This window comes from Oncorhynchus keta, unplaced genomic scaffold (assembly GCF_023373465.1).
Source record: "Oncorhynchus keta strain PuntledgeMale-10-30-2019 unplaced genomic scaffold, Oket_V2 Un_contig_5926_pilon_pilon, whole genome shotgun sequence".
Lineage (NCBI taxonomy): Eukaryota > Metazoa > Chordata > Actinopteri > Salmoniformes > Salmonidae > Oncorhynchus > Oncorhynchus keta.
Window position 1 is genome coordinate 1 of NW_026288591.1, and position 18177 is coordinate 18177.

Below are 18177 nucleotides of genomic sequence, written 5' to 3' on the forward strand. Positions count from 1 at the left end.
TGCCCTGGATAGTATCAGTACTCTGGATAGTATCTGCTCTGGATAGTCTGTGAGGCCGACACGCAAAGCTCTGACGGAGGCTGAGGCCGACACGAAAGCTCTGACGGAGGCTGTGAGGCCGACACGTAAAGCTCTGACGGAGGCTGTGAGGCCGACACGTAAAGCTCTGACGGAGGCTGTGAGGCCGACACGGTAAAGCTCTGACGGAGGCTGTGAGGCCGACACGTAAAGCTCTGACGGAGGCTGTGAGGCCGACACGTAAAGCTCTGACAGAGGCTGGCACGCTTCAGTCAATGTAGTTTTAGAAACTTTAGAGTGTTTTCTATCCAAATCCAATTATATGCATATCTTAGCTTCGGGGCCTGGAGTAGCAGGCAGCTTCATTTTGGGCACGTCCGACGCAGTACTGCCCAAGAGAGGTTAAAGAGCAGTGATAGTAGCAAGAGCAGTCTGCGGGTTTCTTCTTTTCTCATTTTGTAAAAAATGTCATCCTGATGTGACGATTTCAACGTTATAACAACAATTACTGTACTGTCTTGTCTTCTCCAGCCTGTCCTGGTGACTGGGCTCCATAAGCCTCTGAATGCAGCTCTGTGGAAGGGGCGGACAGCTTCAACCTGGAGTTTGCTGACCATCAGGGAGACCTGCTGAACTGTAAAGATGGACTTGTCTCGAACTCTGGAATCAACGAGTTCTCTGGGACCCCACCAGTGAGTAGTCTTCATCACTCTATCAGGTTATTGATCCAGGACCTCACCAGTGAGTAGTCTTCATCACTTATCTCACCAGTGAGTAGTCTTCATCACTTATCAGGTTGTTGTTATTAGGATCACTTATCAGGTTATTGACCTCACCAGTGAGTAGTCTTCATCACTTATCAGGTTATTGATCCAGGACCTCACCAGTGAGTAGTCTTCATCACTTATCAGGTTGTTGATCCAGGACCTCACCAGTGAGTAGGCTTCATCACTTATCAGGTTATTGATCCAGGACCTCACCAGTGAGTAGTCTTCATCATATCAGGTTATTGATCCAGGCAGTGAGTAGTCTTCATCACTTATCAGGTTATTGATCCAGGACCAGTGAGTAGTCTCACCAGTGAGTAGTCTTCATCACTTATCAGGTTATTGATCCAGGACCTCACCAGTGAGTAGTCTTCATCATTTATCAGGTTATTGATAATGATAGGATAGAGTATTCATATTATTAGTAATTAAGTATATTGATGATATACACTGAGTATTCAAAAATTAAGAGCTCCTGTCCAACTCTATTAAGGTGTTCTTAATGTTTTGTACACTAAGTGTCTACCCGGATATACCAAACACTAAGTGTCGACCCGGAGTATACCAAACACTAAGTGTCGACCCGGAGTATACCAAACACTAAGTGTATACCCGAGTATACCAAACACAAGTGTATACCCGGAGTATACCAAACACTAAGTGTCGACCCGGAGTATACCAAACACTAAGTGTCGCCCCGGGTATACCAAACACTAAGTGTATGTATACCAAGCACTAAGTGTATACCCAGAGTATACCAAACACTAAGTGTATACCCGGAGTATACCAACACTAGTGTTCGGCCGGAACACCAAACACTAAGTGTCGAGGAGGAGTATACCAAACACTAAGTGTCGACCTCAGAACAACACTCAAGTGTCTACCCGGAGTATACCAAGCACTGTGTCTCTATACCAAACACTAAGTGTGTCAAAAGACCCGGAGTATACCAAACACTAAGTGTCGACCTGGAGTATACCAAACACTGTGTCGACCCGGAGTATACCAAACACTAAGTGTCGACCCGGAGTATACCACAGTGTATACCCGGAGTATACCAAACATAACCCGAGTATTGATTGAGTATACCAAACACTAAGGTGTATACCCAGAGTATACCAAACACTAAGTGTCGACCCGGAGTATACCAAACACAGTGTCGACCCTGGTATACCAAACACTAAGTGTGACCCGGAGTATACCAAACACTAAGTGTCGAATTCGAGTGCCCACAGTGTATACCCGGAGTATACTCAAACACTAAGTGTATACCCAGAGTATGACCAAACACTAAGTGTCGACCCGGAGTATACCAAACACAGTGGATGCTGGTATCACTAAGTGTATGAGTATACCAAACGCTAAGTGTCGACCCGGAGTATACCAAACACTAAGTGTCTGGCCCATGTATACCAAACACTAAGTGTATACCCGGAGTATACCAAACACTAAGTGTCCACAGGGATACCAAACATTAGGAACACCCATTGAGTTGACTTTGCCCTCAGAACAGCCTCCAGGTCATCGAGCAAGCGTTCCACATGGATGCTGGCCCATGTTGACTCTACAAGGTGTTGAAAGTGTTCCACAGGGATGCTGGCCCATGTTGACTCTACAAGGTGTTGAAAGTGTTCCACAGGGATGCTGGCCCATGTTGACTCTACAAGGTGTTGAAAGTGTTCCACAGGGATGCTGGCCCATGTTGACTCTACAAGGTGTCTAAAGCGTTCCACAGGGATGCTGGCCCATGTTGACTCTACAAGGTGTTGGAAAGCGTTCCACAGGGATGCTGGCCCATGTTGACTCTACAAGGTGTTGAAAGTGTTCCACAGGGATGCTGGCCCATGTTGACTCTACAAGGTGTCTAAAGCGTTCCACAGGGATGCTGGCCCATGTTGACTCTACAAGGTGTCGAAAGTTCCACAGGGGATGCTGGCCCATGTTGACTCTACAAGGTGTCGAAAGCGTTCCACAGGGATGCTGGCCCATGTTGACTCTACAAGGTGTCGAAAGCGTTCCACAGGGATGCTGGTCCATGTTGACTCTACAAGGTGTCGAAAGCGTTCCACAGGGATGCTGGCCCATGTTGACTCTACAAGGTGTTGAAAGCGCCCACAGGGATGCTGGCCCATGTTGACTCTACAAGGTGTCTGAAAGCCTTCCACAGGGATGCTGGCCCATGTTGACTCTACAAGGTGTCTGAAAGCGCCCACAGGGATGCTGGTCCATGGTGACTCTACGAGGTGTTGAAAGCGTTCCACAGGGATGCTGGCCCATGTTGACTCTACAAGGTGTTGGAAAGCGTTCCACAGGGATGCTGGCCCATGTTGACTCTACAAGGTGTCGAAAGCATTCACAGGGATGCTGGCCCATGTTGACTCTACAAGGTGTGAAAGCGTTCCACAGGGATGCTGGCCCGTGTTGAATCAATGCTTCCCACCGTTGTCAAGTTGGCCTGATGTCCTCTGGGTAGTGGACCATTCTTGATATACAGTGCATCTACACATTTTGTTACGTTAGATTTATTCTAAACTGGATTAAACATTCTGTACACAATACCCCATAATGACAAAGTGAAAAATAGTTTTTAGAAAATTTAGCTAATTTAAAAAATAAAAATTAAGTATTTACATAAGTATTCAGACCCTTTGCTATGTGACTCGAAATTGAGCTCAGGTACATCCTGTTTCCATTGATCATCCTTGATGTTTTTACCACAGTACATGTGGTAAATTCAATTGATTGGTCATGATTTGGCAAGGCACACACACCTGTCTATATAAGGTCCCACAGTTGACAGTGCATGTCAGAGCAAAAACCAAGCCATGAGGTGGAAGGTATTGTCCGTAGAGTGCCGAGACAGGATTGTTTGAGGCACAGATCTGGGGAAGGGTACCAAAACATTTCTGCAGCATTGAAGGTCCCAAGAACACAGTGGCCTTGGAACCACCAAGACTCTTCCTAGAGCTGGCTGCCCGGCCAAACTGAGCAATGGGGAGAAGGGCCTTGGTCAGGGAGGTGACCAAGAACCCGATGGTCCCTCTGACAGAGCTCCAGAGTTCCTCCGTAGAGATGGGAGAAGCTTCCAGAAGGACAACCATCTCTGCAGCACTCCACCAATCAGGCCTTTATGGTAGAGTGGCCAGATGGAAGCCACTCCTCATTAAAAGGCACATGACAGTCTGCTTGGAGTTTGCAAAAAGGCACCTCAGGACTCTCAGACCATGACAAACAAGATTCCCTGGTCTGGTGGAACCAAAATTGAAATCCTTGGCCTGAATGCCAAGGGTCACGTCTGGAGAAAAACATGGCACCATCCCTACGGTGAAGCATGGTGGTGGCAGCATCATGTCTGGAGGAAACCTGGCACCATCCCTACGGTGAAGCATGGTGTTGGCAGCATCATGTCTGGAAAACATGGCATCACGTCTGGAGAAAACATGGCACCATCCCTACGGTGAAGCATGGTGTTGGCAGCATCACGTCTGGAGAAAACATGGCACCATCCCTACGGTGAAGCATGGTGGTGGCAGCATCACGTCTGGAGAAAACAAAACTGGAGGAAACCTGGCACCATCACTACGGTGAAGCATGGTGGTGGCAGCATCATGTCTGGAGGAAACCTGGCACCATCCCTACGGTGAAGCATGGTGGTGGCAGCATCATGCTGTGGGGATGACGCCCACATCATAGCTAAGAGTGTGCGACAGCTCATTGCTCACTCTGACACACTGAGTTCTGCCTCCAAGGTATTATTTCATCCATCTCAAGGCATCGGGGAAAGTTGAACTTGGACAATTATGTGATGAGAACCTGATGGTTCACAGTATCAAACGCCTTCCTTAGGTCCAGAAAACACAGCCCCAACAACGCCCCCTTGTCCATCTTGGACTTGACATTTTCCTGAAGAAAGCAGTGTATGTTGTTGTATATTAGTTATAATACCAATGCATTGATTATGTCAATGTTTACAGGAAAGCATCGTTCCCTATCTATACTCTTACTAAAGTCTCCTGTGTTGTCCCCTGTGTTCGCTCCCCACTCTCAGAGAGACCCAAGTCTAAAGACGGAGACACCGTGGTGTACAGGCTGAAGGACTGGCCATCAGGAGAGGAGTTCATGGCCCTGATGCCTTCCAGGTAGGCCTAGGCCAACTCATCATAGCCAAGCACACAGTCATAGTGATGGGGATTCTCCACAGTCTACTGGTTTGTCTGGGCAGTAGGTCCAGTAGATCCAGCTATGTAACACTGTCTAGTAGATCCAGTAGATCCAGCTATATAACACTGTCTAGTAGATCCAGCTATATAACACTGTCTAGTAGATCCAGCTATATAACACTGTCTAGTAGATCCAGCTATGTAACACTGTCTAGTAGATCCAGCTATGTAACACTGTCTAGTAGATCCAGCTATATAACACTGTCTAGTAGATCCAGCTATGTAACACGGTCTAGTAGATCCAGCTATATAACACTGTGTAGTAGATCCAGCTATATCACACTGTCTAGTAGATCCAGCTATATAACACTGTCTAGTAGATCCAGCTATATCACACTGTCTAGTAGATCCAGCTATATCACACTGTCTAGTAGATCCAGCTATATAACACTGTCTAGTAGATCCAGCTATATAACACTGTCTAGTAGATCCAGCTATATAACACTGTCTAGTAGATCCAGCTATATCACACTGTCTAGTAGATCCAGCTATATAACACTGTCTAGTAGATCCAGCTATATCACACTGTCTAGTAGATCCAGCTATATCACACTGTCTAGTAGATCCAGCTATATAACACTGTCTAGTAGGTCCAGCTATATAACACCGTCTAGTAGGTCCAGCTATATAACACTGTCTAGTAGATCCAGCTATATAACACTGTCTAGTAGATCCAGCTATATAACACTGTCTAGTAGATCCAGCTATATAACACTGTCTAGTAGATCCAGCTATATAACACTGTCTAGTAGATCCAGCTATATAACACTGTCTAGTAGATCCAGCTATATAACACTGTCTAGTAGATCCAGCTATATAACACTGTCTAGTAGATCCAGCTATATAACACTGTCTAGTAGATCCAGCTATATAACACTGTCTAGTAGATCCAGCTATATAACACTGTCTAGTAGATCCAGCTATATAACACTGTCTAGTAGATCCAGCTATATAACACTGTCTAGTAGATCCAGAGGTCCAGCTATATAACACTGTCTAGTAGATCCAGTAGATCCAGCTATATAACACTGTCTAGTAGATCCAGCTATATAACACTGTCTAGTAGATCCAGTAGATCCAGCTATATAACACTGTCTAGTAGATCCAGCTATATAACACTGTCTAGTAGATCCAGTAGATCCAGCTATATAACACTGTCTAGTAGATCCAGCTATGTAACACTGTCTAGTAGATCCAGTAGATCCAGCTATGTAACACTGTCTAGTAGATCCAGTAGGTCCAGCTATATAACACTGTCTAGTAGATCCAGTAGATCCAGCTATATAACACTGTCTAGTAGATCCAGTAGGTCCAGCTATGTAACACTGTCTAGTAGATCCAGTAGGTCCAGCTATATAACACTGTCTAGTAGATCCAGTAGATCCAGCTATATAACACTGTCTAGTAGATCCAGCTATGTAACACTGTCTAGTAGATCCAGTAGATCCAGCTATATAACACTGTCTAGTAGATCCAGCTATATAACACTGTCTAGTAGATCCAGCTATATATAACACTGTCTAGTAGATCCAGCTATATAACACTGTCTAGTAGATCGAGTAGATCCAGCTGTATAACGCTTTCTCTCGCTGTTTTCTCTCTGTGTGTCTCTGTCTGTCTGTCGTCTGTCTGTCTGTCTGTCTGTCTGGTCTGGTCTGGTCTAGGTATGATGACCTGATGAGGAATCTGCCCCTGCCTGAGTATTGTGACCCTGAAGGGAACCTCAACCTGGCCTCTCATCTACCCAGCTTCTTCGTACGCCCAGACCTCGGACCACGCCTCTGCTGTGCTTATGGTACGAGCGTTCATTTAACATCGACCAGGTCACTGTCAATGAACGGGCCTCAGGTCACTGTCAATGAACAGGCCTCAGGTCACTGTCAATGAACGGGCCTCAGGTCACTGTCAATGAACGGGCCTCAGGTCACTGTCAATGAACAGGCCTCAGGTCACTGTCAATGAACAGGCCTCAGGTCACTGTCAATGAACAGGCCTCAGGTCACTGTCAATGAACGGGCCTCAGGTCACTGTCAATGAACGGGCCTCAGGTCACTGTCAATGAACGGGCCTCAGGTCACTGTCAATGAACGGGCCTCAGGTCACTGTCAATGAACAGGCCTCAGGTCACTGTCAATGAACAGGCCTCAGGTCACTGTCAATGAACAGGCCTCAGGTCACTGTCAATGAACAGGCCTCAGGTCACTGTCAATGAACGGGCCTCAGGTCACTGTCAATGAACGGGCCTCAGGTCACTGTCAATGAACAGGCCTCAGGTCACTGTCAATGAACGGGCCTCAGGTCACTGTCAATGAACGGGCCTCAGGTCACTGTCAATGAACGGGCCTCAGGTCACTGTCAATGAACAGGCCTCAGGTCACTGTCAATGAACGGGCCTCAGGTCACTGTCAATGAACAGGCCTCAGGTCACTGTCAATGAACAGGCCTCAGGTCACTGTCAATGAACAGGCCTCAGGTCACTGTCAATGAACAGGCCTCAGGTCACTGTCAATGAACGGGCCTCAGGTCACTGTCAATGAACGGGCCTCAGGTCACTGTCAATGAACGGGCCTCAGGTCACTGTCAATGAACAGGCCTCAGGTCACTGTCAATGAACCGGCCTCAGGTCACTGTCAATGAACAGGCCTCAGGTCACTGTCAATGAACAGGCCTCAGGTCACTGTCAATGAACGGGCCTCAGGTCACTGTCAATGAACGGGCCTCAGGTCACTGTCAATGAACAGGCCTCAGGTCACTGTCAATGAACAGGCCTCAGGTCACTGTCAATGAACGGGCCTCAGGTCACTGTCAATGAACAGGCCTCAGGTCACTGTCAATGAACAGGCCTCAGGTCACTGTCAATGAACCGGCCTCAGGTCACTGTCAATGAACCGGCCTCAGGTCACTATGAACCGGCCTCAGGTCACTGTCAATGAACGGGCCTCAGGTCACTGTCAATGAACGGGTCTCAGGTCACTGTCAATGAACGGGCCTCAGGTCACTGTCAATGAACGGGTCTCAGGTCACTGTCAATGAACAGGCCTCAGGTCACTGTCAATGAACAGGCCTCAGGTCACTGTCAATGAACAGGCCTCAGGTCACTGTCAATGAACGGGCCTCAGGTCACTGTCAATGAACAGGTCTCAGGTCACTGTCAATGAACAGGTCTCAGGTCACTGTCAATGAACAGGTCTCAGGTCACTGTCAATGAACAGGTCTCAGGTCACTGTCAATGAACGGGCCTCAGGTCACTGTCAATGAACAGGTCTCAGGTCACTGTCAATGAACAGGTCTCAGGTCACTGTCAATGAACAGGTCTCAGGTCACTGTCAATGAACAGGTCTCAGGTCACTGTCAATGAACAGGCCTCAGGTCACTGTCAATGAACAGGCCTCAGGTCACTGTCAATGAACAGGCCTCAGGTCACTGTCAATGAACAGGCCTCAGGTCACTGTCAATGAACGGGCCTCAGGTCACTGTCAATGAACAGGCCTCAGGCTTCAGGTCATTGTAAATGAACGGGCCTCAGGCTTCAGGTCATTGTAAATGAACAGGCCTCAGGTCACTGTCAATGAACGGGCCTCAGGTCACTGTCAATGAACGGGCCTCAGGTCACTGTCAATGAACAGGCCTCAGGCTTCAGGTCATTGTAAATGCACGGGCCTCAGGCTTCAGGTCACTGTCAATGAACGGGCCTCAGGTCACTGTCAGTGAACCGGCCTCAGGTCACTGTCAATGAACGGGCCTCAGGTCACTGTCAATGAACGGGCCTCAGGTCACTGTCAGTGAACCGGCCTCAGGTCACTGTCAATGAACAGGCCTCAGGTCACTATCAGTGAACAGGTCACTGTCAATGAACAGGCCTCAGGTCACTGTCAATGAACGGGCCTCAGGCCTCAGGTCACTGTCAATGAACGGGCCTCAGGTCACTGTCAGTGAACCGGCCTCAGGTCACTGTCAATGAACGGGCCTCAGGTCACTGTCAATGAACAGGCCTCAGGTCACTGTCAATGAACAGGCATCAGGTCACTGTCAATGAACAGGCCTCAGGTCACTGTCAATGAACATGCCTCAGGTCACTGTCAATGAACAGTCCTCAGGTCACTGTCAATGAACAGGCCTCAGGTCACTGTCAATGAACGGGCCTCAGGTCACTGTCAATGAACAGGCCTCAGGCTTCAGGTCATTGTAAATGAACAGGCCTCAGGTCACTGTCAATGAACGGGCCTCAGGTCAGGCCTCTGTCAATGAACAGGCCTCAGGTCACTGTCAATGAACAGTCCTCAGGTCACTGTCAATGAACAGGCCTCAGGTCACTGTCAATGAACGGGCCTCAGGTCACTGTCAATGAACAGGCCTCAGGCTTCAGGTCATTGTAAATGAACAGGCCTCAGGTCACTGTCAATGAACGGGCCTCAGGTCACTGTCAATGAACGGGCCTCAGGTCACTGTCAATGAACGGGCCTCAGGTCACTGTCAATGAACGGGCCTCAGGCCTCAGGTCACTGTCAATGAACGGGCCTCAGGTCACTGTCAATGAACGGGCCTCAGGTCACTGTCAATGAACGGGCCTCAGGTCACTGTCAATGAACAGGCCTCAGGTCACTGTCAATGAACAGGCCTCAGGTCACTGTCAATGAACAGGCCTCAGGTCACTGTCAATGAACAGGCCTCAGGTCACTGTCAATGAACAGGCCTCAGGTCACTGTCAATGAACAGGCCTCAGGTCACTGTCAATGAACGGGCCTCAGGCCTCAGGTCATTGTAAAGGAACAGGCCTCAGGTCACTGTCAATGAACAGGCCTCAGGTCACTGTCAATGAACGGGCCTCAGGTCACTGTCAATGAACAGGCCTCAGGTCACTGTCAATGAACAGGCCTCAGGTCACTGTCAATGAACAGGCCTCAGGTCACTATCAGTGAACAGGTCTCAGGTCACTGTCAATTAACAGGCCTCAGGTCACTATCAGTGAACAGGTCTCAGGTCACTGTCAATGAACAGGCCTCAGGCCTCAGGTCACTGTCAATGAACAGGTCTCAGGTCACTGTCAATGAACAGGTCTCAGGTCACTGTCAATGAACGGGCCTCAGGCCTCAGGTCACTGTCAATGAACAGGTCTCAGGTCACTGTCAATGAACAGGCCTCAGGTCACTGTCAATGAACAGGCCTCAGGCCTCAGGTCACTGTCAGTGAACTGGTCTCAGGTCACTGTCAATGAACAGGCCTCAGGCCTCAGGTCAGTGAACAGGTCTCAGGTCACTGTCAATGAACAGGCCTCAGGTCACTGTCAATGAACAGGCCTCAGGCCTCAGGTCACTGTCAATGAACAGGTCTCAGGTCACTGTCAATGAACAGGTCTCAGGTCACTGTTAATGAACAGGTCTCAGGTCACTGTCAATGAACGGGCCTCAGGCCTCAGGTCACTGTCAATGAACAGGTCTCAGGTCACTGTCAATGAACAGGCCTCAGGCCTCAGGTCACTGTCAATGAACAGGCCTCAGGTCACTGTCAATGAACAGGTCTCAGGTCTCAGGTCACTGTCAATGAACAGGTCTCAGGTCACTGAACGGGTCAATGAACAGGCCTCAGGTCTCAGGTCACTGTCAATGAACGGGCCTCAGGTCACTGTCAATGAACAGGCCTCAGGTCACTGTCAATGAACGGGCCTCAGGTCACTGTCAATGAACAGGTCTCAGGTCACTGTCAATGAACAGGCCTCAGGTCACTGTCAATGAACAGGCCTCAGGTCACTGTCAATGAACAGACCTCAGGTCACTGTCAATGAACAGGCCTCAGGCCTCAGGTCTCAGGCCTCAGGCCTCAGGTCACTGTCAATGCTACACCATCAATATGTGTTTCATTGAAACCTAACAAAGCAGAAATGGAACATGAATGCTGGAATTAAAATGAAACAAAGACATAGTTTATTCTGAGTTCACTGATAGAGGTCAGATTATCTCCGGAAGCCTTGAATACACATCAACAACCTGCTGAAGCTTCCTCCTCTCTCCCTGTAGGAGTGGCAGCGTCTCAGGAGCAGGACTTTGGGACAGCTAACCTTCACAGGGAGGTCTCTGACATCGTCTCTGTCCTGGTGTACGTAGGAGTGGCCAAGGGGAACAGGGAGTCCTGTCCAAGACGGGTAAGAAACGAACCAACTCTGGGCTGTGCTCTATATAGTCAATAGATAACCAACACTGGGCTGTGCTCTATGTAGTCAATAGATAACCAACACTGGGCTGTGCTCTATGTAGTCAATAGATAACCAACACTGGGCTGTGCTCTATGTAGTCAATAGATAACCAACACTGGGCTGTGCTCTATGTAGTCAATAGATAACCAACACTGGGCTGTGCTCTATGTAGTCAATAGATAACCAACACTGGGCTGTGCTCTATGTAGTCAATAGATAACCAACACTGGGCTGTGCTCTATGTAGTCAATGTAGTCAATAGATAACCAACACTGGGCTGTGCTCTCATGTAGTCTATAGATGAAACCAACACTGGGCTGTGCTCTATGTAGTCTATAGATAACCAACACTGGGCTGTGCTCTATGTAGTCAATAGATAACCAACACTGGGCTGTGCTCTATGTAGTCTATAGATAACCAACACTGGGCTGTGCTCTATGTAGTCAATAGATAACCAACACTGGGCTGTGCTCTATGTAGTCAATAGATAACCAACACTGGGCTGTGCTCTATGTAGTCAATAGATAACCAACACTGGGCTGTGCTCTATGTAGTCAATAGATAACCAACACTGGGCTGTGCTCTATGTAGTCAATAGATAACCAACACTGGGCTGTGCTCTATGTAGTCAATAGATAACCAACACTGGGCTGTGCTCTATATAGTCAATAGATAACCAACACTGGGCTGTGCTCTATGTAGTCAATAGATAACCAACACTGGGCTGTGCTCTATATAGTCAATAGATAACCAACACTGGGCTGTGCTCTATGTAGTCAATAGATAACCAACACTGGGCTGTGCTCTATATAGTCAATAGATAACCAACACTGGGCTGTGCTCTATATAGTCAATAGATAACCAATAGATAACCAACACTGGGCTGTGCTCTATGTAGTCAATAGATAACCAACACTGGGCTGTGCTCTATATAGTCAATAGATAACCAACACTGGGCTGTGCTCTATGTAGTCAATAGATAACCAACACTGGGCTGTGCTCTATGTAGTCAATAGATAACCAGCACTGGGCTGTGCTCTATATAGTCAATAGATAACCAACACTGGGCTGTGCTCTATGTAGTCAATAGATAACCAACACTGGGCTGTGCTCTATGTAGTCAATAGATAACCAACACTGGGCTGTGCTCTATATAGTCAATAGATAACCAACACTGGGCTGTGCTCTATGTAGTCAATAGATAACCAACACTGGGCTGTGCTCTATGTAGTCAATAGATAACCAACACTGGGCTGTGCTCTATATAGTCAATAGATAACCAATAGATAACCAACACTGGGCTGTGCTCTATATAGTCAATAGATAACCAACACTGGGCTGTGCTCTATGTAGTCAATAGATAACCAGGGACTCTCTGTCTCTGGTCCTGTCCTGGGGGATGTAGTCTCTCTCTCTGGTCCTGTCCTGTCCTGGGACTCTCTCTCTCTGGTCCTGTCCTGTACCAGGGGACTCTCTCTCTGGTCCTGTCCTGGGACTCTCTCTCTCTGGTCCTGTCCTGTACCTGGGACTCTCTCTCTCTCTGGTCCTGTCCTGTCCTGGGACTCTCTCTTTCTGGTCCTGTCCTGGGACTCTCTCTCTCTGGTCCTGTCCTGTCCTGGGACTCTCTCTCTGGTCCTGTCCTGTCCTGGGACTCTCTCTCTCTGGTCCTGTCCTGTACCAGGGACTCTCTCTCTGGTCCTGTCCTGGGACTCTCTCTCTCTGGTTCTGTCCTGTCCTGGGACTCTCTCTCTCTGGTCCTGTCCTGTCCTGGGACTCTCTCTCTCTGGTCCTGTCCTGTCCTGGGACTCTCTCTCTGGTCCTGTACCAGGGTCCTGGTCCTGTCCTGGGACTCTCTCTCTCTGGTCCTGTCCTGGGATTCTCTCTCTCTGGTCCTGTCCTGGGACTCTCTCTCTCTGGTCCTGTCCTGTCCTGGGACTCTCTCTCTGGTCCTGTCCTGTCCTGGGACTCTCTCTCTGGTCCTGTCCTGTACCTGGGACTCTCTCTCTCTGGTCCTGTCCTGTCCTGGGACTCTCTCTTTCTGGTCCTGTCCTGGGACTCTCTCTCTCTGGTCCTGTCCTGTCCTGGGACTCTCTATTTCTGGTCCTGTCCTGTACCTGGGACTCTCTCTCTCTCTCTCTCTCCTCATCACTATTCATTACAGGCAGACACCCTCTGTGCTCAGTCTCTCTCTCATCACTATTCATTACAGACACATTCTCTCTCTCTCTCTCTCTCTCTCTCTCTCTCTCTCTCTCTCTCTCTGATCACTATTCATTAGACAGACACCCTCTGTGCTCAGTCTCTCTCTCATCACTATTCATTAGACACATTCTTTCTGGTCTCTCTCCTCTCTCTCTCTCTCTCTCTCTCTCTCTCCTCACTATTCATTAGACAGACACCCTCTGTGCTCAGTGTCTCTCTCATCACTATTCATTACAGACACATTCTCTCTCTCTCTCCCTCTCTCTCTCTCTCTCTCTCTCTCTCCTCATCACTATTCATTAGACAGACACCCTCTGTGCTCAGCTATTCATTAGACACATTCTCTCTCTCTCTCCCTCTCTCTCTCTCTCTCTCTCTCTCTCTCTCTCCTCATCACTATTCATTAGACAGACACCCTCTGTGCTCAGTCTCTCTCTCATCACTATTCATTAGACACATTCTCTCTCTCTCTCTCCTCTCTCTCTCTCTCTCTCTCTCTCTCCTCATCACTATTCATTAGACAGACACCCTCTGTGCTCAGTGTCTCTCTCATCACTATTCATTTTTAAAGGGATGTTGATGCTTGTGTCAGCGAGCCCCGCCTCTCTGTGTTGTCAATGTACAGCAGACTCTGAGATGTGTGGTGTTTGAACTCCCACTGTGTTTGTGTTGCAGGAGTGTTGAAGAGACTGGAGGAGGAAGACTTGGACGACAGCGTGAAGAAGAGATTAAAGGATTCCAGCGAGACGCCTGGAGCCTTGTGGCACATCTACATTAGCAAAGATGTAGAGAAAATTAAAGACTTTCTGCACAAGGTTATTCTCACTTTAATATGTTCTCTGTCTGTCTGGCCCTCTGGCTGGCTCTCTGTCTGGCTCTCTGTCTGTCTGGCCCTCTGGCTGGCTCTCTGTCTGTCTGGCCCTCTGGCTGGCTCTCTGGTCTGTCTGGCCCTCTGGCTGGCTCTCTGTCTGTCTGGCTGGCTGGCTCTCTGTCTGGCCCTCTGGCTGGCTCTCTGTCTGTCTGGCTCTGTCCTCTGGCTGGCTCTCTGGCTGGCTGTCTCTGTCTGGCCCTCTGGCTGGCTCTCTGTCTCTCTGTCTGGCTCCTCTGGCTGGCTCTCTGTCTCTCTGTCTGGCTGGCCCTCTGCTGGCTCTCTGGCTGGCTCTCTGTCTCTCTGTCTGGCCCTCTGGCTGGCTCTCTGTCTGGCCCTCTGTCTGGCTCTCTGTCTCTCCCTCTGTCTGGCTCTCTGTCTCTCTGGCTGGCTCTCTGGCTGGCTGTCTCTGTCTGGCCGGCCCTCTGCCTGTCTGGCTCGCTGTCTGTCTGGCCCTCTGGCTGGCTCTCTGTCTGTCTGGCCCTCTGGCTGGCTCTCTGTCTCTCTGGTTGGCTGCCTGGCTCTCTGGCTGGCTCTCTGTCTCGCTGGCTGTCTGGCCCTCTGGCTGTCTCTCAGTCTGGCTCTCTGTCTGGCTGGCTCTCTGGCTGTCTGTCACACTCACATATATATTCAAGTGGTTTTATTGTCATGGGAAACATATGATAACATTGCCAAAGCAAGTAAAATAAATAATCAACAAAAGTGAAATGAACAGTAAACATTACACTCACAGAAGTTCCAAAAGAATAAAGACATTTCTAATGTCATATTATGTCTATATACAGTGTTGTAACGATGTGCAAATAGTTAAAGTACAAAGGGAAAATAAATAAACATAAATACAGAGCATTCAGAAAGTATTCAGACCCCTTGACGTTCCCCACATCCCTCCATGCCACAGGCCCACTACAAAACAGACCAAATGAATCCTTTTCCTCGTCAGTCCACACACATCACCCCTCAATGACAAATCTAACAGAAATATCCCATCTACATAACATTCAGACCCTTTGCTATGAGACTTGAAATTAAGTTCAGGTGCATCCTGTTTCCATTGATCAACCTTGAGATGTTTCTACAACTTGATTGGAATCCACCTCTGATAAATTCAATTGATTGGACATGATTTGGAAAGGCACACACCTGTCTATAAAAAGTCCCACAATGCATGTCAGAGCAAAAACCAAGCCATGAGGTGGAAGGAATTGTCCGTAGAGCTCCGAGACAGGATTGTGTCGAGGCACAGATCTGGGGAAGGGTACCAAAACATTTCTGCAGCATTGAAGGTCCCCAAGAACCACCAAGACTCTTCCTAGAGCTGGCTGCCCGGCCAAACTGAGCAATCGGGGGAGAAGGGCCTTGGTCAGGGAGGTGACCAAGAACCCGATGGTCCCTCTGACAGAGCTCCAGAGATCCTCTGTGGAAATGGGAGAACCTTCCAGAAGGACAACCATCTCTGCAGTACTCCACCAATCAGGCCTTTATGGTAGAGTGGCCAGACGGAAGCCACTCTTCAGGAAAAGGCACATGACAGCCCCCTTGGAGTTTGCCAAAATGCACCTGAAAATTCTCTGGTGTGAACTATTTGGCCTGAATGACAAGCATCACGTCTCTCTCTCTCTGGTTCTCTCTCCCTCTCTCTTTTCTCTCTCTCTCCTCCACTCCTCCTCTCCCTCTCCTCCTCTCTAGATGCCCTGATAAAACCCATCAGTCTGAGGGAGTTGTTTTACTATGGGACACAGCAGCCCAGCATCACGTCTCTCTCCTCTCCTCCTCCTCTCTCTCTCTCTCTCCTCCTCCTCTCTCCTCTCCTCCTCCTCCTCTCTCTCTCTCCTCCTCCACTCTCCTCTCCTCCCCTCCCCTCTCTCTCTCCTCCTCCTCTCTCTCTCCTCCCCTCCTCCTCTCCTCTCTCTCTCTCCTCCTCTCTCTCCTCCTCCCCTCCTCCTCTCCCTCTCTCTCCTCCCCTCCTCCTCCTCTCCCTCTCTCTCTCCTCCTCTCTCTCCTCCCCTCCTCCTCTCCCTCTCCTCCTCCTCCTCTCCCTCTCTTTCTCCTCCTCTCCCTCTCTTTCTCCTCCTCTCCCTCTCTCTCGTCCCTGGATGCTCTTATAAAACCAATTAGTCAGAGGGAGTTGTTTTACGATGGAACACAGCAGCCCAGGATCACGTCTCTCTCCTCCCCTCCTCCTCTCCCTCCCTCTCCTCCCCTCCTCCTCTCCCTCCCTCTCCTCCCCTCCCTCTCTCTCCTACCCTCCTCCTCTCCCTCTCTCTCCTCCTCTCTCCACTCTAGTCCTTCAGAGGGAGGAGTTTTTCTACGGGACACAGCAGCCCAGCCTGACAGACGAGACACTTTATTGCTTACTGAACTGTGTGTTGTGGTTGTACTGTTCTGTGGATGATGGGTATCTCATCCTGCAGCCTTGTCTCTGTCTGGTTTACTGAGGAACGTCACTGATGTCCTGAATCTGACCTGGTGCTGTCCTGAATCTGACCTGGTGCTGTCCTGAATCTGACCTGGTGCTGTCCTGAATCTGACCTGGTCCTGTTCTAATCTAACCTGGTGCTGTCCTGAATCTGACCTGGTCCTGTCCTGAATCTGACCTGGTGCTGTCCTGAATCTGACCTGGTCCTGTCCTGAATCTGACCTGGTGCTGTCCTGAATCTGACCTGGTGCTGTCCTGAATCTGACCTGGTCCTGTCCTGAATCTGATCTGGTCCTGTCCTGAATCTGACCTGGTCCTGTCCTGAATCTGACCTGGTGCTGTCCTGAATCTGACCTGGTGCTGTCCTGAATCTGACCTGGTGCTGTCCTGAATCTGACCTGGTGCTGTCCTGAATCTGACCTGGTGCTGTCCTGAATCTGACCTGGTGCTGTCCTGAATCTGACCTGGTCCTGTCCTGAATCTGACCTGGTGCTGTCCTGAATCTGACCTGGTGCTGTCCTGAATCTGACCCGATGCTGTCCTGAATCTGATCTGGTCCTGTCCTGAATCTGACCTGGTCCTGTCCTGAATCTGACCTGGTGCTGTCCTGAATCTGACCTGGTGCTGTCCTGAATCTGACCTGGTGCTGTCCTGAATCTGACCTGGTGCTGTCCTGAATCTGACCTGGTGCTGTCCTGAATCTGATCTGGTCCTGTCCTGAATCTGACCTGGTCCTGTCCTGAATCTGACCTGGTGCTGTCCTGAATCTGACCTGGTGCTGTCCTGAATCTGACCTGGTGCTGTCCTGAATCTGACCTGGTGCTGTCCTGAATCTGACCTGGTGCTGTCCTGAATCTGACCTGGTCCTGTTCTAATCTAACCTGGTGCTGTCCTGAATCTGACCTGGTCCTGTTCTAATCTAACCTGGTGCTGTCCTGAATCTGACCTGGTCCTGTCCTGAATCTGACCTGGTCCTGTTCTAATCTGACCTGGTGCTGTCCTGAATCTGACCTGGTCCTGTCCTGAATCTGACCTGGTGCTGTCCTGAATCTGACCTGGTGCTGTCCTGAATCTGACCTGGTCCTGTCCTAATCTGACCTGGTGCTGTCCTGAATCTGACCTGGTGCTGTCCTGAATCTGACCTGGTCCTGTCCTGAATCTGACCTGGTCCTGTCCTGAATCTGACCTGGTCCTGTCCTGAATCTGACCTGGTCCTGTCCTGAATCTGACTTGGTGCTGTCCTGAATCTGACCATGCCCTGAATCTGACCTGGTCCTGTCCTGAATCTGACCTGGTCCTGTCCTAATCTAACCTGGTGCTGTCCCGGACCTGGTGCTGTCCTGAATCTGACCTGGCTGTTCAGTCAACCTGGTGCTGTCCTGTCTGACCTTTCTGTGTCTAATCTTAGCTGTGACCTGTCCTGAATCTGACCTGTGTCCTGTCCTGAATCTGACCTGGTCCTGCTAATCTGACCTGGTGCTGTCCTGGGGCGG

At 49.3% G+C, this 18177-nt stretch overlaps 2 protein-coding genes and 1 long non-coding RNA gene across 12 annotated transcripts; 2 read left to right on the plus strand and 1 right to left on the minus strand.

Annotated features, from left to right (window-relative positions):
• Positions 1–1140: 1140 nt before the first annotated feature.
• On the plus strand, positions 1141–14290 carry LOC127925614 (probable JmjC domain-containing histone demethylation protein 2C). The gene is made up of 5 exons (XM_052510640.1): positions 1141–1146; positions 4834–4924; positions 6670–6800; positions 11020–11144; positions 14073–14290. The coding sequence occupies exons 2-5, from the start codon at positions 4905–4907 to the stop codon at positions 14079–14081; spliced, it is 285 nt and encodes a 94-aa protein (XP_052366600.1). The 5' UTR covers positions 1141–1146; positions 4834–4904; the 3' UTR covers positions 14082–14290.
• Positions 2322–3076, plus strand: LOC127925615 (uncharacterized). 3 transcript variants are annotated; one of them, XR_008121596.1, is made up of 4 exons: positions 2322–2500; positions 2598–2645; positions 2741–2836; positions 3029–3076. It is a non-coding gene; the product is annotated as an uncharacterized LOC127925615 (long non-coding RNA). The 3 variants fall into 3 exon arrangements; XR_008121597.1 differs by lacking the exon at positions 3029–3076 and adding an exon at positions 2837–2895 and having other exon boundaries at positions 2741–2788; XR_008121595.1 differs by lacking the exon at positions 3029–3076 and having other exon boundaries at positions 2741–2888.
• A 2005-nt stretch (positions 14291–16295) lies between the features above and the next one.
• LOC127925618 (uncharacterized) lies at positions 16296–17975 on the minus strand. Of its 8 annotated transcripts, XM_052510641.1 has the most exons (4): positions 17783–17975; positions 17566–17739; positions 17171–17368; positions 16296–17126 (listed from the first exon to the last, which is right to left on the minus strand). In XM_052510641.1, the coding sequence occupies exons 1-4, from the start codon at positions 17937–17939 to the stop codon at positions 16669–16671; spliced, it is 987 nt and encodes a 328-aa protein (XP_052366601.1). In that variant the 5' UTR covers positions 17940–17975; the 3' UTR covers positions 16296–16668. The 8 variants fall into 8 exon arrangements, 1 of the variants encoding a protein (XP_052366601.1); XR_008121605.1 differs by lacking the exon at positions 17783–17975 and having other exon boundaries at positions 16296–16753; positions 17566–17750; XR_008121609.1 differs by lacking the exon at positions 17783–17975 and having other exon boundaries at positions 16296–16862; positions 17105–17368; positions 17566–17750.
• Between the last annotated feature and the right edge of the window lie 202 nt (positions 17976–18177).

Bases quoted from the DNA above. Each gene is read 5' to 3' on its own strand.
- LOC127925614 (XM_052510640.1), top strand. From the start codon at position 4,905: ATGGCCCTGATGCCTTCCAG. The intron at 4,925-6,669 runs GTAGGCCTAGGC...GGTCTGGTCTAG, and splicing joins ATGGCCCTGATGCCTTCCAG to GTATGATGACCTGATGAGGA. The intron at 6,801-11,019 runs GTACGAGCGTTC...CTCTCCCTGTAG, and splicing joins ACGCCTCTGCTGTGCTTATG to GAGTGGCAGCGTCTCAGGAG.
- LOC127925618 (XM_052510641.1), bottom strand. From the start codon at position 17,939: ATGGTCAGATTCAGGACAGCACCAAGTCAGATTCAGGACAGGACCAGG. The intron at 17,740-17,782 runs GTCAGATTAGGA...GGACAGCACCAG, and splicing joins CAGATTCAGGACAGCACCAG to GTCAGATTCAGGACAGCACC. The intron at 17,127-17,170 runs GTCAGATTCAGG...GGACAGCACCAG, and splicing joins CAGATTCAGGACAGCACCAG to GTCAGATTCAGGACAGCACC.